The sequence below is a fragment of the Zootoca vivipara genome, chromosome 2, assembly GCF_965207765.1.
Source record: "Zootoca vivipara chromosome 2, rZooViv2.hap1.1, whole genome shotgun sequence".
NCBI classification, from domain to species: domain Eukaryota; kingdom Metazoa; phylum Chordata; class Lepidosauria; order Squamata; family Lacertidae; genus Zootoca; species Zootoca vivipara.
Window position 1 is genome coordinate 31,606,019 of NC_142584.1, and position 23,192 is coordinate 31,629,210.

At 46.7% G+C, this 23,192-nt stretch overlaps 1 protein-coding gene across 5 annotated transcripts in view; it reads left to right on the forward strand.

Annotated features, from left to right (window-relative positions):
• TMEM94 (transmembrane protein 94) overlaps positions 1-22,300 on the forward strand; it is a 72,631-nt gene extending 50,331 nt beyond the window's left edge. For 3 of the 5 annotated variants that reach the window (XM_035104456.3, XM_035104460.3, XM_035104459.3), the window contains 15 exons: positions 910-1,127; positions 3,620-3,801; positions 3,997-4,135; positions 4,883-4,998; positions 7,034-7,133; positions 7,241-7,349; positions 9,516-9,705; positions 10,041-10,118; positions 10,918-11,003; positions 11,828-11,909; positions 14,510-14,670; positions 15,558-15,652; positions 16,067-16,160; positions 16,676-16,846; positions 19,191-22,300. In XM_035104456.3, coding sequence (XP_034960347.1) covers positions 910-1,127; positions 3,620-3,801; positions 3,997-4,135; positions 4,883-4,998; positions 7,034-7,133; positions 7,241-7,349; positions 9,516-9,705; positions 10,041-10,118; positions 10,918-11,003; positions 11,828-11,909; positions 14,510-14,670; positions 15,558-15,652; positions 16,067-16,160; positions 16,676-16,846; positions 19,191-19,263 — 1,894 coding nt within the window. In that variant the 3' untranslated portion in view covers positions 19,264-22,300. The remainder of the gene's footprint in view (positions 1-909; positions 1,128-3,619; positions 3,802-3,996; positions 4,136-4,882; positions 4,999-7,033; positions 7,134-7,240; positions 7,350-9,515; positions 9,706-10,040; positions 10,119-10,917; positions 11,004-11,827; positions 11,910-14,509; positions 14,671-15,557; positions 15,653-16,066; positions 16,161-16,675; positions 16,847-19,190) is intronic. The other 2 variants (XM_035104457.3, XM_035104458.3) reach the window with 2 other exon arrangements.
• Positions 22,301-23,192: the final 892 nt, after the last annotated feature.

Below are 23,192 nucleotides of genomic sequence, written 5' to 3' on the forward strand. Positions count from 1 at the left end.
AAGTGTCTGTGTATAATTTATGTGTGTACACACACACACACACACAGAGAGAGAGAGAGAGAGAGACATACATTTAGAATGTATATCTATGCAAGAGTGTGCATTGCGAGCGTACACACACAACTGTCACAGATGTGAATGAATTTTTAATATTGGCCATGGGGAAACAAGTGCTGACCCATGAGAAATGTGGAAGGGGTTGATGCACAAGGGGTGTGAACCATTAGTATCAAAGGAAAGATGCTTCTAAATACTTGATAAGGAATGAGCAGAAGCTGCTTCCTTGCCTCCTCCCAGCTCCAGTAGATTCTGCCCCTGAAAAGCATGAGTCCGAGCAGTAGTTTTACTAGCCAGGCATGTGTTGCGAGCAGACGCTGAGATTATTTTGTGCGTGTCACAGAAGGGTGTTGGCTACTCCCGAGTAAGCACTCCACACATCTTCTGGATTTTTCAGAGTTTTATTGTGCATGCTATATACAGTGGTGAGATGTCTCAAATCATGTCTGCTCTGCATGGGGCAGAAGCCCGCAATGGCGTCTCGTGGGCTCTGACCCCTCTTTTAAGACTGGGCATCCAAACGCCCCTCCTCCTTGCTCTACGGGTCCTCCGTGGTCCCAAACCAGGCTCCTGAGGTGCCGTTCTACTTACTCCCTCCTTTCCAGCCCCTGCTGAAACTAGCTCCTCCCCTGCTTCCCTGCTCCCAGCCTGGAGCTGAGCCTCCAGGACTCTGCATAGCCCTGGACCCTTCTTAACCACTTCCTGTTCCTGGTTTTCCCTCCCAGACTTGCTGCTCTCCCAGCTGGTAGAAGTAAGCAGAGTGGGCTGCTCTCTGCAAGCCCTCTCTCTTACAGTGCATAACATATCTCTGGCGGCCTTTGTCATTCTCTCTCTCTCTCTCTTTGCTCTCAGGAAGAAAGTGTTGGATTTCTACCAACGTGCCTGTCTTTCGGGCTATTGCTCCGCCTTCTCTTACAAGCCCATGCACTGCGCCTTGTCCTCCGAGCTCAATGGGAAGTGCATAGAGCTAGTGCAGGTCCCCGGGCAGACTGCCATCTTTACGTCCTGTGATCTTCCTGGGACGACGCCCATCAAGCAGAGCAGCCGGAGGAACAGCTGGAGCTCCGATGGTAGGTGTCTTGCCTCCGTTGCAGGGCTGCTCCCTTGCAGATCCTTCCATGCATGCATCTGGGGCAGTGCTCTGCCAGCTTTGCTCTGTTGCTGTTTTTTGTCTCGGGGCAAGCCCCTCTTCAAGTGACTCCGAGATGGACACCAGGGATACCACAAGGTTATGGAAAAATGACCTTAGGAGAGATGTTTGAGGGCTGTATCCAACTCCATGTGAGCAGAGTTCCACTCTTGCAGCAGGATTTCCCCCTTCCTCTCCTCTCCCCATATACTCCCCTGATCTGCTCCTGAGTGTCCCCCCAACCCTCTGGAGCACATTTGAGGATGCAAAGGGGGCTGCAGGGGAAGGGGAAGTACCATTGCATAAGTAGACGTCTGCTGTGCATGTGGATGTAACCCATAGGGTTTAAAAACCCAGCTGTTAGGTGTAGGTGCTTTGAATCAAACAATTCAAATGTGTTTTGCACAATGATGTGACATGGAAAGTAAATCTGGTGAGACGCTTGCGCCGTCACAGTGCCTTCCATGTGAGGATCACCAAGAAAACGAAGAGAATAATATCGTGTAAATGGAGAACCTCCGCTAAATAATTTCCTTTTAAGCAAGCAAACAAAAAAGGGCGAATCTTAATAGCGTTGACTATTATTAATCTAGTCCTTTTGGAAATTTTCTTTTGGAGGTTAACTTTGCAAGATAGCGTTTTCTATGTTTTCACAGTGATCCTTGTATGCAAGGCTCCACAACTGCATAAACACCTCATTGGCTTTGATCTCCACATCACATCAGGAATTCTCTGTTTCCTCATTGTTCAAGGTCTCAACCTTGTCCCCATCTGACCTGCCAATTGTGGAAGAATCCTGCTTGTCTAAATTTTGACACATTATATTCGGATAGGCTGCCTTGTCATCAGAAAAGAGGGCTCATTTGATCCAGCTTCTTCAGATTGCCTTCTTTTCTTGCTGCTTGTTAGTTTCAGCCAGGCAAGCTCCTCTGAGTGTCCTTGGGCAGATCAGTAAGGACGAATTCAGATGCCCCGTCTGTCCATGGACAGACCAAGGGCTGAATCTTCCAGCCTTACTTTGCTTATTTTCACTTAATGCTTGTTGAGAAGAGGTGATAGTTGGCCTTCCTAATCCTACCTCTACCTTTCACCAAATGGCATAAAAATGGGAATTAAGAACATTGTGGCATTCCTGTGTGTGTTCTGTTACTAGCTTTTAGTGCTGTGCTATAGGTAACAAAGCTCCTCTGTTCCTCAACTTGCCTCTTGATTCCCATCATTTATTGTCCTCTTGCATGGACAATAATTATTTGATGGATGGGTGGGGTGGGGTGTGCTAACACACCTGATTTAGAGATAAATAAAAATGTTAGACAACATGTGCATCTGTTCTTAGTCAACCCTACATTTGCAATGGAGGCTGCCCTGCCCTGCTTCATGGGGAGCTTCCCATTTTAATAGATGGGAAGTATTGGCACAAAGACTAAAGGTTGACTCTTAAGTCTGATATAAAGTGGTAGAATTCTGAGCAGGTAGAATGGACTGCGCCATTTCTTCAGACTGCCAGTGGGGTGGGTCACATTTTTGAGGGCTCCCTTTAAGGAGGAGACTAACGCAGGGGAGAGAGTGATGGGCTCTCGAATGCGGCTGGGGCTCTTCAGAGGTTGCTGCATCCCTGACCAGTAGCCATGCTGGCTGGGCCTGATGGGAGTTGTAGTCCAGCCCCATCTGCAGGGCTACAGATCCCCCACCCCTGGGCTGTGGAAGCATTCTCCTAGATGTGATCACTTTTGTGTGTGGGTTCAGAAGATACGTCCTTCGCCTGCAGTCTTAAGTGCTGCTGTTTGCTCCAAAGGGCATGTCAGAATGGCTCAAGCAGAGATATTATGTCAATGTTTATTTTTACGGCAAATAGCCAGCACACCAAAACCAGAATTTTTGCATAATTCTTTACATAAACAACAAAAACGATCAGTATGGGATTCAACAGTCAGTATACTAACTAAGTGGGCTTAAAATACGTTCAAGTGGAGAGAATTCTACCACCTCGTATTGCTGGCTCTGTAGACCAGGCCTTAATGTGTTAAAATGATCCTCGTTGTTCTACAATAGGCACCCCCAAACTTCGGCCCTCCAGATGTTTTGGACTACAATCCCCATCTTCCCTGACCACTGGTCCTGTTAGCTAGGAATCATGGGAGCTGTAGGCCAAAACATCTGGAGGGCCGCAGTTTGGGGATGCCTGTTCTACAACATAGCTATAGTAAGTAGAACACACCCTTTGTATAGCTTTTACCACTACTGCTTAGAGGTGATGGGCAGCTTTTTGTTTTTGTTCTCTCTCCCCCTGCGTCTTTCTCTTTTATGGGTATGTCTCTGTCTGTTCTCCTGGGCCTGCCTGTTCTCTGCTGGGCCTATTCCTCCTCTGTGTGTCTATATATTTGGCATCTCGGCCTGCCTCCCCACACTTGCCTTTTCTTCACATGCCCAAAGAAGGGATTGGGGAAGCGATGGAGAAGGAGGACTGCATCCAGGCTCTGAGCGGCCAGATCTTCATGGGAATGGTCTCATCCCAGTATCAGGCCCGATCAGATGTCGTCCGCCTCATTGAGGGACTTGTCAATGCCTGCATTCGTTTTGTCTACTTCTCCCTGGAAGATGAGCTCAAGAGCAAGGTAGGCTTTCCCTTGGCTTACTCTACCACTTCTCAGTGTTCCTGCAGCAGCCATGTCAAAGGCACAGCCACCCCACTCATCCTAGGGCTGGTTCAGATTGCAAGATTATTCCTGGGTTTATATATATATAGATATATATATGTATGTTTCTCCCACTTTGACTATCCTGCTACCAATAGTGCCTTTCCTCCACAGGTGTTTGCTGAGAAGATGGGTCTGGAGACCGGCTGGAATTGCCACATATCCCTGACACCCAATGGAGATGTGCCTGGTTCCGAAATCCCTCCTTCCAGCCCCAGCCATGCAGGCTCCTTGCGCGATGATCTGCAGCAGGGTGAGCAAATAGCCCTAAGGGGAATGGTGGCTGCAATGCAAGTGTCTGTTCAAAGCAAATCCATCTGACGATTGAACCAAACCCATGAGATTTACAGTCAGCAAGACAGGCACTATTACTAAAGCCAGGCCGAACTTTAGAGTAGCTGTTTTGTGGGACAGTCCCACTTGGTTAATTTCTCAAAGCAACTGTCTTAAAGCACCAAGGCTTTACAAATAATGTCATATGCAGGCATTCAACAGGTGAAATTCACCTCATCTGGGTGGGGAAAGCTTTGCCTGTTGAATTCCAAGTTGTTCTCAAAGGCAGAGGTACCTTTCTTGGAAACATTAAGACAAGCCTAGTTATATGCAGAAGCCGTGCCCCTTCTGTCCAATTTGATACCTGAGGTTTTTGCTGCAGCCCATCACATCTGTTTAGCTTTTTTTGTCATCGCTGGGATATGGTTGTCTTGATTTTCAGCCTTTCCACATAGTACATTCTTTTTGCGGTCTTTTCCGGCGCAGGAGGTAGGAGGCAGACGCTTTAAAACTCAGCAAAGTTCTGAACTGATACTGCCAGCTCTGGTTAGATGAGACATTTCCAAAACACCTCTTATTTTAGGAGAACCCAGAAAATCCAAGCTTGCTTTTCCAGGCTGTCGCGAGGCCACGTGAGGAGGTGGTCTTGCGGGGGGTGCCTTGTGTCGGCGTTTTGGTGTGAGCCTTCCAAGCCATTAACACTGCTTTCTTTCTATGTCCTTGCCAGTTTCCCGAGAAGATGCAGAGGGCCTTCTGCTGATGGAGGAGGAAGGACACTCCGACCTTATTAGCTTTCAGCCAACCGACAGTGACATCCCCAGCTTCCTGGAGGATTGCAATAGGGTGAGACTGACAGCAGGACACCTTACTTGGGAACCCAGAGTGTTTGAATGTATCTCCCAGCAAGGAACTTGATGGCTGTTGTTGCTTCTATAAACCTCTTGAGAGGCCGTTTACAGCTTAATCATATCCACGTCTACTCAGAAATCTGTTCCATTTAGGTCACTTACTTTAAGATGAGTGTGTATAGGATTGCACCCTAACAGTCCGCTTCCTTAAATCATCCCTTATTGATTAAGCCTATATAACAGGAGGCAGCAACTTTTTTTGTTTAAGGATGCAGGGGTGGCTGCTGCGGTGAGGGCATCCTTGCAGCTTACCAGGAGAGGGCTGGGGAGGAGGGCAAAGGTGAGGTTGGAGTTAGGGTGGGTGCATTAGTGGAAGCACTGCCAGTGCATCCACACAATCTCACCTTTCCTGCTGCCCTAGCCCTGTCCCAGGTATGCCGAGGTGATGCTAGTGTTGAGAGGGTGGCTCTGTGGCTCTGCTTTGCAACACTGGCCACTGCTGAAAGAATGTAAGCAGGACGAGTTAAGCTAGTGAATTTATCGGGGTACACTAAACTTGAGCAAGCAAGCTGGGTCACACACTGATGTTTCGAAATTGACATGATCTGTGATGTGCTGCACATGTTTTTCTTTAGCAGATCACGAAACCGGGGGCGGGGGGAAGGTACAACACTGGGGGAAATGCCACAACATTGAAAACAATGCTTGCCTTCAAATTTATTTATTTTTTTCTAAATTGCTACCATCTTCCTTAAAGCAAAATGAAAGATAATGCAACTTAACCTTTGTAGGAGAAAAGTTATTGATTAGGATATAAAATGGGCTTTTGGATCCATTGCTGATGCTTCAGAAGAAGGGAAAATGATAGTTTAAGTACCATGAACTGACATGCCAGAAGAATAGAGGTGGGGTGGGGTGGATTATTGGAGAGAGAAGTAATACTATCATCCGTGAAGGCCAGGATGCTACTTTGAAGTGTCTAGTTTCTCCATTTCAAACTGATCTCTTTCATTCATTTTAGGAATGCTCATGGAAAGGGTTACATTAAGAATGCTTCAATTCTCAGTGGGATTTGAACCTCTCATCCACCTAGTTTGCAAATCTCTCTCTCTCTCTCTCTCTCTCTCTCTCTCTCTCTCTCTCTCTCTCTCTCTCTTGTGTCATCCTAAACTAGAGGCCTTCAATAAGTTGTTAGTGTTGAGTGACCCACAGTAACTTTTTTCTGTCCAATCCTTTATACATTTACCCATAAAATATTCTGGCTGCCTTCATTTTCCCTCGTAAATCACGTTTAGGGCTGCTGACTTTGCACTCTGAAGATTACTTTCTATAAGGGATGGCTAGTCTATGTAATTTACACAAGGAAAAACCTTTCTCTTTCTGAGCTGTGTGAGCAGAGAAGTTCTTAATCTGTTGTAATTTGTATTATACACTGTAATACTTGGTGGCAACTAACAGATTTTTAAAAGAAGAATCGTGCTCTTAATCTGGTTTTGCTCTCCCGCTGTCTGCACACTCACTATTTGAAATTTCACTTACCCACCCAAGCCTCGCTATATGCTTCGCAGATTTGCTTATCCAAACAGCTGGCTTCCTTCCTTTTTTTGCATTTTGCTGGTTGGTGGCCACCATTTTGTCTCTCTTTTGCTGATTGGCTGCACCCATTTCAGGGGAAAACCACGTAGAAATGGGTGATTTCCTGGGAACACATTGTGTTCATAAAGTGAGACTTGTGTGTAGTTATGCTGCTGGTTGTATAACATCTGGGAAGGGCAGATTGTAGCTTGTTTGGGCAGATTAAGAGCAAATCAGTGGTTGATGGCAATGGAAATCTTTCTGGCAAAAGTCAGTTTGCACTTCCTCCTAACATAGCCCAACTCATCTGGCAATGAACAGGGGTTAGAGCAATCTCGTTGCTCTGCCTTATCACTCCAGCTGCGGGGAATCTGATTCATCCCGAGCTTGTTGTAAGCCTTCACCCTCTTCTACCATCTCTTTGGCTTGTTTAATTGCCGCTTCTTTCACTCCAGGCCAAACTGCCACGTGGAATCCACCAGGTGAGGCCCCACCTGCAGAATATTGACAACGTGCCTTTGCTTGTTCCTCTGTTTACAGATTGCACCCCAGAAAGTAAGTGGAGCTCAGGCTAATGGATTCTTTGTTTCTGAGATGGGGAGATCCGGGTGGAAACTAAGAGGGTGTCAACACACTTAACCCCTTTCCTGGTTCTCTTGCAGCCATGTGTGAGATGATTAAGATCATGCAGGAATACGGGGAGGTCACTTGCTGCCTCGGCAGCTCTGCCAACTTGCGCAACAACTGCCTTTTCCTTCAGAGCGACATCAGGTAAGATCAGGGGTCAGCAAACTTTTTCAGCAGGGGGCCGGTCCACTGTCCCTCAGACCTTGTGGGAGGCTGGACTATATTTTGGAGGGGAAAAAAATGAATGAATTCCTATGCCCCACAAATTACCCAGAGATGCATTTTAAATAAAAGGACACATTCTACTAATGTAAAAACACGCTGATTCCTGGACCGTCCGCGGGCCAGATTTAGAAGGCGATTGGGCTGGATCCGGCTAACCCTACCCATGGGTAAGATGCACCCAGTCTCTGGGTTTCTGGCTTTGAGAAGCTCAGTCTGTCCTCATTCATACCACTCCTTCATCCTGATTCCATTTCTGTGTTGACTTTCTTTGTTTTGTTATAATAATTATTTATTATTTATGCCCCGCCCATCTGGCTGGGTTTCCCCAGCCACTCTGGGTGGCTTCCAACAGAATATTAAAATAATCTATTAAGTATTAAAAGCTTCCCTAAACAGGGCTGCCTTCAGATGTCTTCTAAAAGTCTGGTTTTTCTCTTTGACATCTGATGGGAGGGCGTTCCACAGGGCGGGTGCCACTACCGAGAAGGCCCTTTGCCTGGTTCCCTGTAACTTGGCTTCTCTCAACGAGGGAACTGCCAGAAGGCCCTCGGCGCTGGACCTCAGGGCAGAACGATGGGGGTGGAGACGCTCCTTCAGGTATACTGGACCGAGGCCGTTCTTGTTCCATTGCATCCCCATACAAAGTCCCAGGGAGACCTGAAAAGCACTCCTGTTTGTCTTTTCTTTGCCCTGGGTAGGCAACTACCGCTATCTAATACCTCCCTGCAATACCTTTAGCAGACCAATGTGGAGGAAATACCTTTTATGCCACATCAGGGCTTTTGACAAAACTGCTTAGAGCAAATCCCACACTGAGCCCGGTGTTGTCTGAAATAGTTCCATAAGGAACATCCGTTCCAACGGCAACCTTTGCCACAGAATTGCTGGGAAAGGATGTTCTGCCTACAACCATTTTGCAAAACACATGGCTCAGTGTTAGACTTGGTGGCATCGTTCGAATCTCTGATGTGGCATATGAGACCCTTCCTCCCGACTGGTACCTCTTGGTCTCCTAAAAAGGAATGGGGATTACAACCCCACTCTCCTTGACTATTGGCCCCGCTGTCTGGAGTTGGGACTCCAACTATCTGGAAGGCCACAGTTTCCTCAGCCCATCCTCAGATGTATAAAATCTTCTGCTCTTCTGGCAAAGCAGGAATGGGGGAGAAGCAGAAGGGAAAGCAGGTCAGAGCAGGTACAGCAATCAATTTAGATAAAGGCAAAGGAGACCACTTTGAGCCCTCCAGCTGTTATTGCTTTATTCATCCATCAAGCCCGTTCTGTTAAAGGCACCTTCTGAAAATCAAAGGGTTTTAAATGAATGATGCAGAGTTTGTTTGAAGAAATAGAGATGCACGATTTTGTGGGAATTATTTTGGTGGCAGGGAGGCTGGATGCTTGGCCCAGTTCCCCACCCCACTCCCATATATCAAAGAAGGCTTATGATTCAGAGATGCTCTTGCTGCTCCTTCGGCGCTCACTGCTCCGTCTTGCTCTTGCTCCTGTACTTGGTAAAGTGCAAAGTTTTACATGCTGTGCCAAGTATTCTCCAAGTTGCTTTTTAAACAAGGGAGTTTTGTAAAAGCAGGTTTCATTGACCACGGCTTTTATGCTGATCTCTTTTTTGTTTTGTTTTAGCTGATTTTATTTGATTCTGTGTGATGTGTGCTTTATATTATCTGTAAGCTGCCTCAAATTAATTTTGGAAAGGTGGGGTACACATGTATCAGATAAAGTAATAATAGGATCAGGCTGCAATGCTCCTTACTGCTGAATGAATGGACCTCTATTTTCCTAGTGGTTCTTTTGTTATGATCAGAGTTCTTTATTCAGTCCAATCTGTTCTGGTTTCCTGTCTCTTATTCAGTCCAATCTGTTCTGGTTTCCTGCAGAGCTGGTGGCCTTGCTGTGGATGGTCCGAAAGTAATCTGTAGTCCACAAGCTCACTTTTAAAAAAGCATCAATATTATTGGACACCTCCGTATTTTAGATCCGTTTTGTAACCCCGAGGTGTTTGGCTGGGTGCACCTGGCTTATTACTCCCCATTATGTTTTCCTCTAACCTGTGTAGTATTGTCTATGCAGCATAGCCCTGGATCCTCTTTATCCCTCTCGCTGCTCTTGGGAGACGTTTGGGTATGCCAACAGAACTAACATGACCTGTATCTCCGATGAGCTCACGCCTCTTCAGCTGTCTGGCCAGCTGAACAGCCTATCGTGCTCCCTGACTATTTATCCAGAAGAAACCATTGGGCTCATCAGACTTATAGAACAGGTAAGCCCCCTTTCTTTTGAGCTGGTAGTAACACAGTTGTGACAATCTCCATCATTTAAATACGATAACATTTTAGCATCTGTTTGGGCTTCCAGACTTAATAAAATAAATGTTCCATCCTTATTTTTCATCTTGATGCAGAGAAGCTATTTGGCAGGACAGAACGTTCCAGCCTGTTTTCTTTCCTTTTAAAAGAAAACCTAATTGAAGCTTTCAGTTTTGATCCATATTTTTAAAAGTGGATCTGTTTACTGCACTCATCCTTGACAATATAAGAACAGTCTCTGTGTACTCATGCCTTGCACACTATCCATTTTATATATGCTTTCTTTTAGGCCCGGCATGCAACTTACGGTATTCGCAAATGCTTCCTCTTCCTCCTCCAGTGTCAGCTGACTCTGGTCATAATCCAGGTGAGTTATTCTAAACGGCATCAGGAAGCAGAAAGGACTGATTGTCTTGCAAGTCATCTAAGAGAAGGAGAGACCCAAAGGAAGCTGCTTAAGTTGGATATTTGCTAGCAGTATTCATTATCCTTGTGTCATGGAAGCCTGCCCTGATTCTAGTTGAGGTCCAAAGCGTACAATGGAGCATCTTGTAATCGTAAATGTATAGTCCCCAAATTCTTCATTTGGAATAGTATATGCGTGGAAGGCAAAGTGTACTAGCTTTTCTAATTTTGTTCTGGTTTTCAAAATAAAGGTTTTTTGAGAGTGTTTTTTCTCCAAGTACTTAGCAGAGGCTAGCCACACACAGTTCCTCACCTCCCAAAACAGAGCTTCCTATCATGTCTTCAGCTACAAGGCCTAGAAGAGTTATGTTAAAATAAGCAGAATGTTTCATTAAAACAAAAACCAAAAAAAAATTGAAAAGCAGTACTGTGCTTCCCAGGCAATGGAACCTTGTGCACCACATTCTGTGTGTAGCAGCAACTGCTGGCTCCTTATTAGTTGATTTTTGCATTTATATACTTCCTTGTTGCCATGGCACCCAAGGTGGTGTACTAAAATGAACAAATATGCACAATTGTTGAACAAATGAGTTCTTTCACGGCCCCTTCGGGATCCAGTGGCATGAGCTCCCTGCTCTGGACTCCCTCTCCTCTTTGGTCGCCATCTTGTTTTTACAAGATGGATGTGATGACTTGCTGGTGGATGCCCTTCGGTCTTCTGATCCTTCCGCTGATGGTGCCTTTTGCTGTCTTTTGCTTAGTTCCTTTCTTGCCTGGGGCAGCTGCCCCCCATTCTCAGTACCACCGACATCTTGTGGCTTTCCTGCTTCTGCTACCCGTTGCTAAGGTGAGTAAGGTTTCTCGCTGTGATTCGCAAGCATGCTCTACTTTGGGGATGCTCGCAGGAGCTCCGCTTCTTTCCTAAGATAAAATGGGGCCACACGGGGGTCGGGCACCTGGTTTTCATGTTCTGGCCACCACGTTGGAGACCATGTGGAGTCCATCATGCCTATATGGATCAGCCTTCATGGTGTGGAGAGTTGGCTAGGCTAGCGCTGTTAGTCTCTGCTAGTACTGGGCTGCAGATTCTCCCTCTGCAAAATAGATGTGCTGAGTTGCTTTTTGTCCATCACAGCCCACAGATAATGTACTGTACTTCAGCTACCATTGGCTCCAGCCAGCATGCCCAATGGTCAGGAGTTAATGTTGGGAGTTAACAGCAGCTTCCGGAGGGCCACAGGTTTCCCCGATCCCCACTGCAAAGCTTAAATCTGCCGTTCTTGCCACTAGTTGAGCAGGAACTGTGTTGGCCTCTGACTTCTGCTGTCTTTGGGGTATGGGGGCAATAAACAAGCGAGCGAGCAGAGGCCTGTTGTGACCTGGTTAACTGTGAACTGGCTTAAAGTGACTTGACAGTGCAGGAAGGAACTGTGTGAAAAGGGCAACATTAGCTGGCAACGACAACAAACAAACAAACAAAACAACAACTATAACAACAATTTATTATTTATACCCAGGTTTCCCCAGCCACTCTGGGCGGCTCCCAACCAAGTATTAAAAAACACAATACAGCTTAATGGGGGTTTCATGTGTGTAGTCTCAGCAGGCCAGGGAATGTTGTGGTTCCGCTCTGATATCTAGGCTAATTCTAGTTTTGTTTCCTCTTCCAAGTGTGTCCCTCCTGGGCAAGCCCCCTCACAGTTCCATCATGTCCATGGCAACTGGGAAGAACCTGACTTCCATTCCTAAAAAGGTAAGGAAAGGTTACGATTGGATAGGCATTTGCTAGGGTCCACGTGAAGTTGTGAAAGTAATGTTCTTGCCAGCTGCCGACACATGACACCCCAGTGATTGCAATGCCGCAGATCTTTCTAGCATTAGCTTAGCCAAATGCTTAGCATGCTGGAGTCTGGCCTCTACCTCGGGGGCCTTCCTGCTGCTCAAGGCAAGAGAGTCGGCTCAGTCTCCTGCTGGCGAATTCTCACTTCCGTTACCGCCAAAGGGAGCTGGGGCTAACAGCATAGGGAGAGCCATGCTGGCTCACCCTGTCCAACATCTTGTTCTCACAGTGGCAAGCAGTGGAATTCAGACACCTGCTGCTTCCTCCAACAGCAGTTCTGGTGTGAGAGAACAGGTCCTGATTTTAAGTCTCCCTCACACACTCACACTCTTACTTGCTGTTGAAGTAAGAACCAACCTATTTGGTTCAAGGGAGAGCCTGTGTCTCATGCCTGGGTAAGAGCTTCCTTCCTCACATCTGAGGTTGGTTATCCTTGTTGCTTTACAGAGAGAAGGCGGGTTTCAAAGGAACGTGCCTTTGAGAGAAGTGGGCCAGTAGGTGGGAGAAGGGGTGCATAATATGGAGCGTACAGGTTCTCCATTGGTTTAATGTTTCTGTTGTGAACCATAGGCTGAAACAAGATGTTATGGAGTAGGGAGGGTGGGAGCATGTGGTTGCTACTGAACCAAGTCAGGGAGTCCCTTTTAGAATGATCCACCCCTGGAGATAGTTCAGAATGGTTTTCTGGCGGCTCTGGACAAATTCCCTTCCGGCACTGTTTTGGGTTGTCTTGATATACTGTACTGGTTGATCTATGAAACTTGGGAGATGACCAGCTTGATTGATGATAAGATAAGATATACAGTATTTATTGTCATTGTCCCCTTGCGGGAACAACAAAATTACTCGGTTGCTACATCCACTCAGATAAAGCATTCCGCATAATCCAAAATCTACAAAACCTAATTAAAAACAGTAAATATGATACAAAATAACAAGTAAAATAAGATGACTTCAAAGTCCAGACTTTCCATTTAAGCCCAAAATCGCTCTAGAGAAGAAACTGTTCCTGAGACGGCGCGTTCTTGCCTGCATTGTTCTATATCTCTGTCCCGATGGCAGGAGCTCAAAGAAATGGTGACCAGGGTGCGTTGGATCTCTTGATATGTCTAGTGCTTTTCTATGGCACCTGGTGGTGTAGATTTGTTCTAAGGTAGAGAGTGAGCAGCCATAATGCTCTCTGCTGTTTTAATAATTCTGCACAACCCTGAGAAGTACAGCTTCCGTATCACACACATAAACCATACGTGAGCACGCTCTGTATGGCACAGTGATAGAAGGCCATCCCTCCCAAGCATCTCCTCCCATCTAGTAGAGTCTGTCTGGCTCTGCCCCCCCCCATTAATTGTTAGCAGGGTGTGTGTGAGCCTGCGAAGCATGTTTGCGTGAGTGTAGTATGTCTATGTGTGTGTATGGTGTCTGCTTTCCAAATGTGCCCACGGGTCCCAAAAGGTCAGCAACCCTCAGCTCCAGGTTTCCCTGAATGAAACTGATTATTTGGATCCAGTCTTGGGCTGGCCCAAGATGTTTTGATGCTGTAGGCAGAATGCCCTGTCCCCCTCCCCACACATCTAGGCCTCCTCTCTTGTCCCTGCTTCTGCCCCCTCGCTGCTGCCAGCCCCATCACCTCAACTGTACCTGTGGTTCTGCCTGCACTACTACCGAGACACAGCAGTAGTGGTGAGGCCACAGCGGCAGCAGGGAAGGCAAACAGGGCTGAATCCCAGCGGGGTCAGATCCGCCACCTGAAGCAAATGGCTTCACCTCACCTAATGCGGGGGCCTCTCCTGTTTTACCATCCTAGCCCCTAACATACACTGGAAGCATCTCTGATTATCTGATTATTCTTCCTGGATCTCTCGGTAGCAGGAGCCCCTTGCAGAGAGAGGGCCATGCCAGGCCAGGCCATCATCCTTTGGTGCCTCCACTTGTTCCTGGGAGGTTAATAATAATAATAATAATAATAATAATAATAATAATAATAATAATAATAATAATTTATTTCTACCCTGCCCATCTGGCTGGGTTTCCCCAGCCACTCTGGGCGGCTTTCAACAGAACATTAAAAACAGAATGAAACTTCAAACATTAAAAACTTCTCTAAACAGGGCACCAGTGGGTGGTGCATGACTTTTTCTGCCCTGGAGTTGTTGGGTTTATTTTTAATGATGATAATGATGATTCATCTCCAGACTTCCTCTTTCTCTTGTCATATACCCGTATTCCTCATTTGGTTATATTTATAATGCAACAGTCCCTGCAAAACGGGAGAAGTTCTTTGGGAGGGAGGTGTGGGTTGAAGAGTTGGGCCAACAGCAGCTGCACACCCCAGGGACCATCTAGTTTGGGCCTAAGGAGCAGCCCTGGAGGAGTCTCCCTGGGGGGGTGCTCACCCGATCCTCTTCCGCAAGACTGGAGCTGGTAAGCCTGAGGCCTGGGCAGGAGCCGTGGGACCCAAGGCCTCGCCTCTTATTCTTGTAAGTCACTCCGGCCTTCCCGGCAATGTCTTGCAGACCCAGCAATACTTCCTGTTCTGCTTCCTGCTGAAATTCAGCCTCACCATCTGCACCTGCTTGGTTTGCTTTGGCTACATGCTGCAGGATTACTGTGCAAACTTCAACTCCTCTGCCTTCAATGTGAATGTCACAGGCTGCTCCTCCATCATGCTGCACAGGTTAGCGGGCGCTCGGGGTCCAGCTCTCTACTGAAGTTCCCAAAGGCGGTGCTGTCCACCCAGAAGAAGTGTGTGTTGGGATGGCTTTAGCACAAGCTTCTTTTAATGTTTCAATTGTGGGTGGCACAGTTTGGATTATGTATGCTATGTTGTGTATAGAATCATGGAGCCCGAAGGGAACCCCAAAGGTCATCTAGTCCAACCCCCTGTAATCCAGGAATCTCAACTAAAACATTCGTGGCAGATTGTTGTTTCTAGTAGCTTTTCCAAAGATGGGTCTAGAAGAGTGGAAAGTCATGGAATACAGGCTTGTGCTACGTATGCTGCCCCCACTCTCAGGTTTCCCTACACTGATAAGGACTAGAAACTTAGTTTCTTTAAAAATAAACCCTAAGGCTATGTTTTACACACACACACACACACACACACACACACACACACACACACACACTTTCTTTATAAATAAATTCAAGAAAGGTAACAAAGAAATTAAACAAAGCAATATAAAGTAATTAACGGCAAAGCCAAAAAGAAAACAGCAATGGAAGTATCAAGAAGTCTTAAAACACTTTATTAATCGCCTCATAAATCACCACCTCAAGGCGATTTAAAAACAGTTTGAAATGCAAAAGCAACAAATACAGCTGGGGAAAGCCTCAGCGGTAACAATTCAGCAACAATTTAAGATAATTCCAGATACCTTTTGAAAGGCCACTTTTGGCTTTGGAATGCAGTGGAAGAGGTTGCACTGTGTGACGTAACAGAGCCTGGCAGGATCTTAGGACTAGCTCACGAGTCCCTCTGAAATCCAGTCTCTTCAAATGGGGTTCGTTGATGCCTTGAACCGTGATCCCCCTCACGTGATGCCCCTATGTTTGCTTTTTCAGTAGTGCAGAAAGCTCCCCTGACTGGTTTGGAGAGTTTTCCAGCATCCTTCTCCTGGCCCAGAAGTTCACGGCTGGGATGATTGTCTTACATACTGGTAAGAGATTTCCATTCCTCCTTGCTTGCTGTACTGAAGGGGTGGGGGCGGATGTAAAACCAAAGATCTTGACTCTCTGGCCAGTTTGATCAGTTGGCTTAGTCTTCCCCAACCCTCAGCTGTTTAACGGCATAAAAACAGGCAGGAAGATTTCAGAAGGGGCGTTAGATAATTGTGTGGAGAGGGCGTGGAGTCAGGGGCTGTCAGTCAATGGTGGACTATCCTGGGTTTTGGAAACATCGCTGGGCTGCTTTCTTCTTTGCTTTTTGCTGAAAGCCCAGCAAGGTTACCTTGTGATTGGCTTTCTTGGACGACGAGCTTCAAAAACCACCACACTCTCAGGGATTTGTGCCCTCTGTATCTCTGGTAAATCCACACATTAAAAAAAACAAACCTGTTGGTATTTCTTCACAGTGTTTATCTCTGTCACTCACGTCCATCGTACCAAACCACTGTGGAAGAAAAGCCCCTTTACTAACTTCTGGTGGACTCTGACAGTTGTCATTGTGTGAGTATCCTTTTTTGATTCATCTAAGTACATAGTCTTTTTAAAAAAATCTTTCCCCCTGTCTTTATCTCAGATTATTCCATCTTCTGATGTCCATTCTTTTCCTGAAGCACCAGTCTATTTTCTTCTTCTGTGTGCATTTCTGCAGTGCTAGGTCTTTTTGGCTCTTGACATCAAATTCTTCCTTCCCCATAGCCTCGGATATCATCACGTCCCTCTCTCCGACTTGGCTGTTAGGCCATGAGGCTGTCATCACCCCACTCCAAACTTCTAAAATGTTCATCCAGGAAAAGCGACCCCTTTTAGAGATGCTGCCCACTTGGGTCGGCCTGTCCCCATGATGCTGTGTTTTCCATGGAGGCTGTTCACCACCTTAGGAGATCCTTTCCCCATTGGCAGGTTACATTCTGGTTGCTGGTAGAAGAGGATGCAGAGAGGAGGAGAGAGCCCTGGGACAGAAGGCTGTACGTGCCCCTTCTATGTTTTTCCAAGTCTTGCTTTGTTTTTAATGGCAGGCTGCTGGGCCAAGTTATCCAGACCCTCCTGGACCTGAAGCTCTGGGTGAACCTCGAGTCTCCAGTGACCTACAAAATGGATGACATTCCCATGGCCTCCTGGTTGTTGGGTTTGCTCTCTCTTATCCTTGTTGTGATCATCAATGAGACTGTCAAACTCCATGAAATCAGGTACGATTTCTTGCTTAGCACTCTCCGTAATAAGCTCCCAAAGTTCTCCTAGCGCTTTGCATGGCATGATCTTGATAATCCTTGCAACAACTTTGTAAGGCTGGCCTGCCAGCCAATATAATAATAATATAATAATAATAATTTATTATTTATACCCCACCCATCTGGCTGGGTTTCCCCAGCCACTCTGGGCGGCTTCCAACAGAAGAATAAAACAATTAAAAGGAGAAAGATTAAAGATTAAAAGCCTCTCTAAACAGGGCTGCCTTCAGATGTCTTCTAAAAATCTCCATGTTACAGATGGAGCGTAGTGGGGTGGAGAGAGGGAGGGAGAGGCATGGCTAAGGCAAGCTAGCAAGTTCATGGCCAAGGTTAGATATGAACCAGAACTGCCCAGCTGACAATTATCTCAAGTGCCCTATGCTGTACCAGCTGTTGGGTGCTTTTAGGCCATGCTGGCGTTTTGAAGTTGATGTGAGAACCACTCCTGCTCCCCAAGAAGGAATGATATGCAAGAGAACCCCATACAGTACTTGCATCTCCTCCTCCAAGGTGCTATCTATGATCACACCACATCTGCAGGGTAATAATAGGCCAGTGAAAGATGAATGCAGCCATGTTGCTTGCTGTGTGAGTGGGTCATGTTGAAGCATCTCTAAGCTACATCCTCTAGGTTGGAAGACTGCCACTATGGACAAGGCAGACCTTGCTGGGTCAAATCACAAGGTCACCCTAGTCCAGCAACACCATTTTCAACACAGCGAGCCAAGTGACTCTGCAAACCCACAATTAAAGTGTGGGGGAATGTCGCTCTATGACAGGCATCCCCAAACTTCGGCCCTCCAGATGTTTTGGACTACAATTCCCATCTTCCCCGACCACTGGTCTTCTTAGCTAGGGATCATGGGAGTTGTAGGCCAAAACATCTGGAGGGCCGCAGTTTGGGGATGCCTGCTCTATGGGTTTGCTACCCTCCCTTTCTCCATTTATTTTAATATCCAAAGGCCCTGATGAAACCCCTTCACCTTCAGGGCCCCTCTGCCAATGGGAGCTGAGCAAGTCATAGATGACATCCTGTTCCGCAGCTGAGTTAACTGTTCCTGTGCTGTGCAGCAAACTTCCTGGTATCTAAATTAGGGTTCCTGGGAGGATAAAATTGCTACCTGACATCTCTCTGACCCATTCCCTTGAGATGCTGTTGTCTTGGCAACAGGGAAATATGCATTGAACTGCCTGTTTTTCTGGCTGTCTCCCAAAATGGTTTTGGGGCGCTATAAAATGTCAGTAGCTGGGTCAAGCAAGGGTGGGATACTCACAGTAGCCATCCCCTCTGGTTTGTCTTTGGCATTTGCCCATGGGAGATTCCCTCTGATCACGGAGGCGCTGTTCTTAACCGTTGTAGGCAATTGCTGCATGCTGCCCCACTGTTCTCCTTGGAAGCACGAGAGTCTCTTAATTAGCAGGATATATTTATTTGAGGGGGAGGAGAGATCGAGCTGTTTTACAGCTGTCATCACATCGGCACCCAAATGAGCCCAAACTGGGTAAAAAAAAGCATTCTGCAACCTGACTTACCCAATTAAAATCTTACAAAAAAAGAAGCAGGTTGTTTCATTTTGTAGATCTCTTGTTTCCCATGCTGTGTTGCAAATGAGGCTGGCAGCTAGAAGAAACATTTTAAGGCATTTTTTTAAAATGAAGGTGGGAAGAAGAGAACAGGCCTAGGTTTCTTATTCTGCAGCCATAGATGCCTCTCCCTCCCCCCCAAATCCTTTGGCTGCAGCCCCATTGGGATTGAGCCCCTTTGAAATTGGTGGGATCTACTCCTAAGAAAACATGCATAAAGGTAAAGGGACCCCTGACCATTAGGTCCAGTCGTGACCGACTCTGGGGTTGCGGCGCTCATCTCGTGTTATTGGCTGAGGGAGCCGGCGTACAGCTTCCAGGTCATGTGGCCAGCATGACAAAGCCGCTTCTGGCGAACCAGAGCAGCACACGGAAACGCCGTTTACCTTCTCGCTGTAGCGGTCCCTATTTATCTACTTGCACTTTGATGTGCTTTCGAACTGCTAGGTTGGCAGGAGCTGGGACCGAGCAACGGGAGCTCACCCTGTCGCGGGGTTCGAACCACCAACCTTCTGGTTGGCAAGCCCTAGGCTCTGTGGTTTAACCCACAACGCCACCCACGTCCCGCGATCTACTCCTAAGTAAACATGCGTAGTGTGCTGTTAAAAGTATGTGTAGTTGCGTTGCAGGGCGTTCAGCTAGACCCATGTGGTTCCAACTCTACAATTCTTTGATTCCATCATTCATTCATTCATTCATTCTCTCTCTCTCTTCCCAGGGTTCGAGTACGTTACCAGAAGAGGCAGAAGCTGCAGTTTGAAACCAAGCTGGGCATGAATTCCCCATTTTAATCCCCACAAGTAGGACGTGCCCTGGAGGGCCTGGGGGCTGCATGTTCCCTTCTCACACAACCTTGCCACCTTGCTGAGAGAGGAAAGAAAAAAAAGCACCCAGCCTCATGTGTGAATCCCTCTGGTCAGTGTGGATCAGAAGAGGCCAACCCCTAAGAGCGGGGAGAGCTACATCTTGAGCGCTGGTGAAGATTCAGTGCCTGGCATGAAAGTGTTGGTGGGACATGGACTGCTGCTATTCCTTCTGTAAAATTTATTTTTATACCTCCTTCCCTTGGAGCTCCTTGGGATCCAGCAGATTGACACCTTGGATTGAAGAGGAAGGAATTCTCTTTGGACCCCTTTTTTCCCCTGCCGTTCATAATTCGACTAGGTTATTTTTCTTTTTCCTTCTTGCCCCCCCCCAATGACTTTGTTGCAATGCTGCTTGCTCCAGGGCATTCTGGGTATAAGCGTTGCACCCACCCACACCCACCTGCCACCCAGGAGGGAGTAGGAGCAGCTGGCCTGCTAGCTGGCCCTGCAGAAGTACCCCCACACACACACACCCCACACCCCAGCTGCAGTCCCTGTGACCCACAGAGCAGCTCTTCGCCTGAAGGCTGCCCTCTTGTGGAAGATGAAGCAGAGGAGCAGGATGTCTGGGAGGTTTGCTGCTTTAAGTACAAAGGCAGCCCTTCTCCAGTTAAATACCTCTGGGATGTAAAGTATGTAATAACAGAGTTAATAGGCCAGACCCTTCGCCACCGTCATGAGAGCATCTTTTTAGGGGTGGGTATTGTGGATATACCTCAGCCCTGGCCACGTTCCATAAGGAGCCTGTCTTTTAGTGCTTAATACTGAAAGGGCTGGGGTTGTGTATTTTCCTTGTACATCCACTCACTGTTTGCTAAACCTTGTGAGTGACCAAGGTCTTGAGAGGTCATGTGGTTTTGTGTGCTTGCATGGGCACGGAAGACAAAGGCGTGTGGGCCAGATCTGAGTCTGGATTGACGGATTGATTGATCTTTCATTTTTTCTTCATTGAAAGAGTGCTGCGTCTCCAGACAACCCCGCTCTTGGCTGCTTTGAATGGAGGATGGCAGATGAAGCTGGGCATAGTTCCTCTCTCATATCCATGGGCTAGGCTTGGGATCTTGGTTGCATTTTGTGCTTTCCCCACTGTTTTGGAGCATCCCTGCTCGAGCCTGGTTGGTTAAGTTGGAGACACATAGCATACTATCCCATGATCTGTTTCCCTGAACGCAGGGTATTAAGTCTGGGTGGATTTACCGCGCAGTGCTGAGAATCTGCATCGTCCTCAATCCACCCTCTCTCTTGCCTGCCAATTTTAGTCGTGGTGGATAAACTCAGGCTGTTGCTTTTGGCGGGAAGAAATCAGAACTACCTCTGTTGGGCAACCTCTGCTCTATTTATGGACAATACCAGGAACAGCTGCCTTCTCTGCAAGACCAATCACTTGGATAACAGGGCATGTGTTGTTTGGGAGTAGGTATTTTGGGCTACTGTGGATGGGCTGTTGAGTATTCAGGGCTCCATGGAGGATCTGCTCTACCTGGTAGGGTTTTGGCCTAGGCAATCCAATTAATCTAGAGTTGTTTAAAAGCACTGACCCACCCTAGCATTGCAGTTAGCAAACTTGTCAAGCCTTCTTAAGGAAACAAGGGCAAATTAACCTTTCGGCGGGAGGGATACTTTTATCCTTCCACAGCAGACAAAACGACATTTTACTTTGTTAGATTAGAAAAGAAAAAAATCATAGGCTTAGGCCTGGTCGGAGGTAGTGGTGATGGAAGGAGAGAAGTGATACCTGGAGGATTTTAAGAAGCATGTAGTACAGCCTTCCCCAACCTGGTACCCTCCAGATGTTTTGGGTGACACCTCCGATGAGCTGCAGACAATTTGGCCATGCTGACTTGGGCTAGAAGAAGACACATTCCAAAACAGCTGGAGGGTATCAAACTGGAAAAAGTTGGTGTGGTTAAGGTCAGAGGATGTTCCTTTACGCCCCCTTGCACATGGCAAAGTTCTCAAAAGCTGTGCAGCTGGCTGTGACTGGGAAATTGGCCAATATCCTATGTTTATATTTTAAAAAGAGGCTATTGTTTAGAAACTGTTAAAAACACGTTCTCCCTCCCATTTTCATCATTGCTGTTCCCACGTAGCTCAAGGTTTGCTGCCTTCTCACTGGGTGTGATGATCTATTGTACTGCTCCCCAAGGGCAAAGAGCTTTGGGGAATGGGCTGCGTTTCACCTCGGTACTTACCAGCAACAGTCCTCTCCTAGTGTCAGAATTGGCACTGGCTTCAGTGGGTCAGGATTTGCATCCATAGCTTGAGGCCAGCGGTGCTTGGCATGTGCCAGTTGGGGGTCTCTGATCCCAGGCTAAGTTTTGGGTGGGTGAGCAGATTTTGTATTTGGAAACTGGACTGATTTGCTATGGGTGACAGACATTTGGGTAGCTGCATTTAAGCAACTGCCTTCATCCTCCCCTCGTTCTGAACCAATTGGGAGTCTTCGATGCCTAAAAGCTGTTTGCCGCAATATTTTCCCCGTAAGTGATTTTAAAGCTTTACACCTGATAAACTGTCTCGGGCAGTCTCCCTTCTAGACAAGGCACTTTCTGTAGACTTTTGTCTCTTATGGTTGATCACGCTGAAAAAGATTCCCTCCCCTGCACTTCATGCACTCTTTTCCCCCTCCTCAATTGTACTCCACTGGAGTCAGATAATGAGTCTTTTCAATGGCTTTCTCTTGAAGTCCACGTTGCCTTGCTGCCTCCCACCACCCACCCCTGGCCATCCCCCCCTCTTCCTCCTCGTCCAGCCAAGGCTTCAGGAAGGTGTGAGGCGTATGGCTTTAGGAAGGAGTTTCACCCATCCAACTGTTTTTAAATGGTGTATATTTTATATTTAAACTTTTCTGGGGATGTATGTAAAAAAAAATAGATTTGTATGAAAACTTGTAAATTGTACAAAAAGGAACAAAGAGCACCTGGTATGAATGGCAATAAATGATTGTCTTTGATACAGTAAATTTTTGAGAGGATTTGGCATTTGTGCTTTGTAATGTATGCTATCTCAGGAATCCTTAAAACAGTCTTGTAAAGTAGACCAGAATTTTTACAGATTGATGCGCAGGGGGCAGCTTGTCTAAGGCCACCTATTGACTTCATTGCTGTGGTGAGATTTGAATCAGACACTTCGTGGCTCATCTCTTCCACACTAGCTGTAATCCTATGCATACCTAGTTGTGAGTAACTCCTATAGAACTCAGTGGGGCCTACTTCTGGGCAGACATGTATAGGTTTGCATTGCCGACTGCTAAGTTATGATCTCTCTCTCTCTCTCCATGATTTTGTGACTCTGCTGTAAAATATTGGCTAACTGGTTTGAGTTTGTATGACATCTTTGTTCTTTGGTAAAATCAGTCCAAGCCCCCCCCCCCCAGCGTTTTCTTGATCAAATACTGCTTCCTCCTTCCAGCTGACAAGAAGTTACATGCTGAGATGGAGAGATAGACGAGGCAAAATGGTTTCGAGCAATCAATATGCTTTGCTAATGGAAGTGATGGAGGTTCTAGTACTGCGGCTAATATTACTTAAGTCCTTGCCAGCCGCAGACATTGGTCTGGTTCACACATTAAACCATAGCTAAGAGCAAACGAAGCTTTAACGTGAGCATGCGGTGGTCATGAGAGTGTTCTTGCTGTGCTGTGGACATCCAAACCCAGGGTTGTGGTTTGTTGCTCTACCCAAAGCAAAGTATGAACAGTAATAAGGGTTTGTTCTTGGCTTGCTGCTCATGGTTTGGTTGGGAAAACAAACCATGAGCTCAGGTTCGGAGAATCGCAACAAGCCAAGCTCTTGGCTTGTTTCATTCGTGCTGCAGGAACAGAGCAAATTGCAGTGTGCAGTAGCAAATTGCAC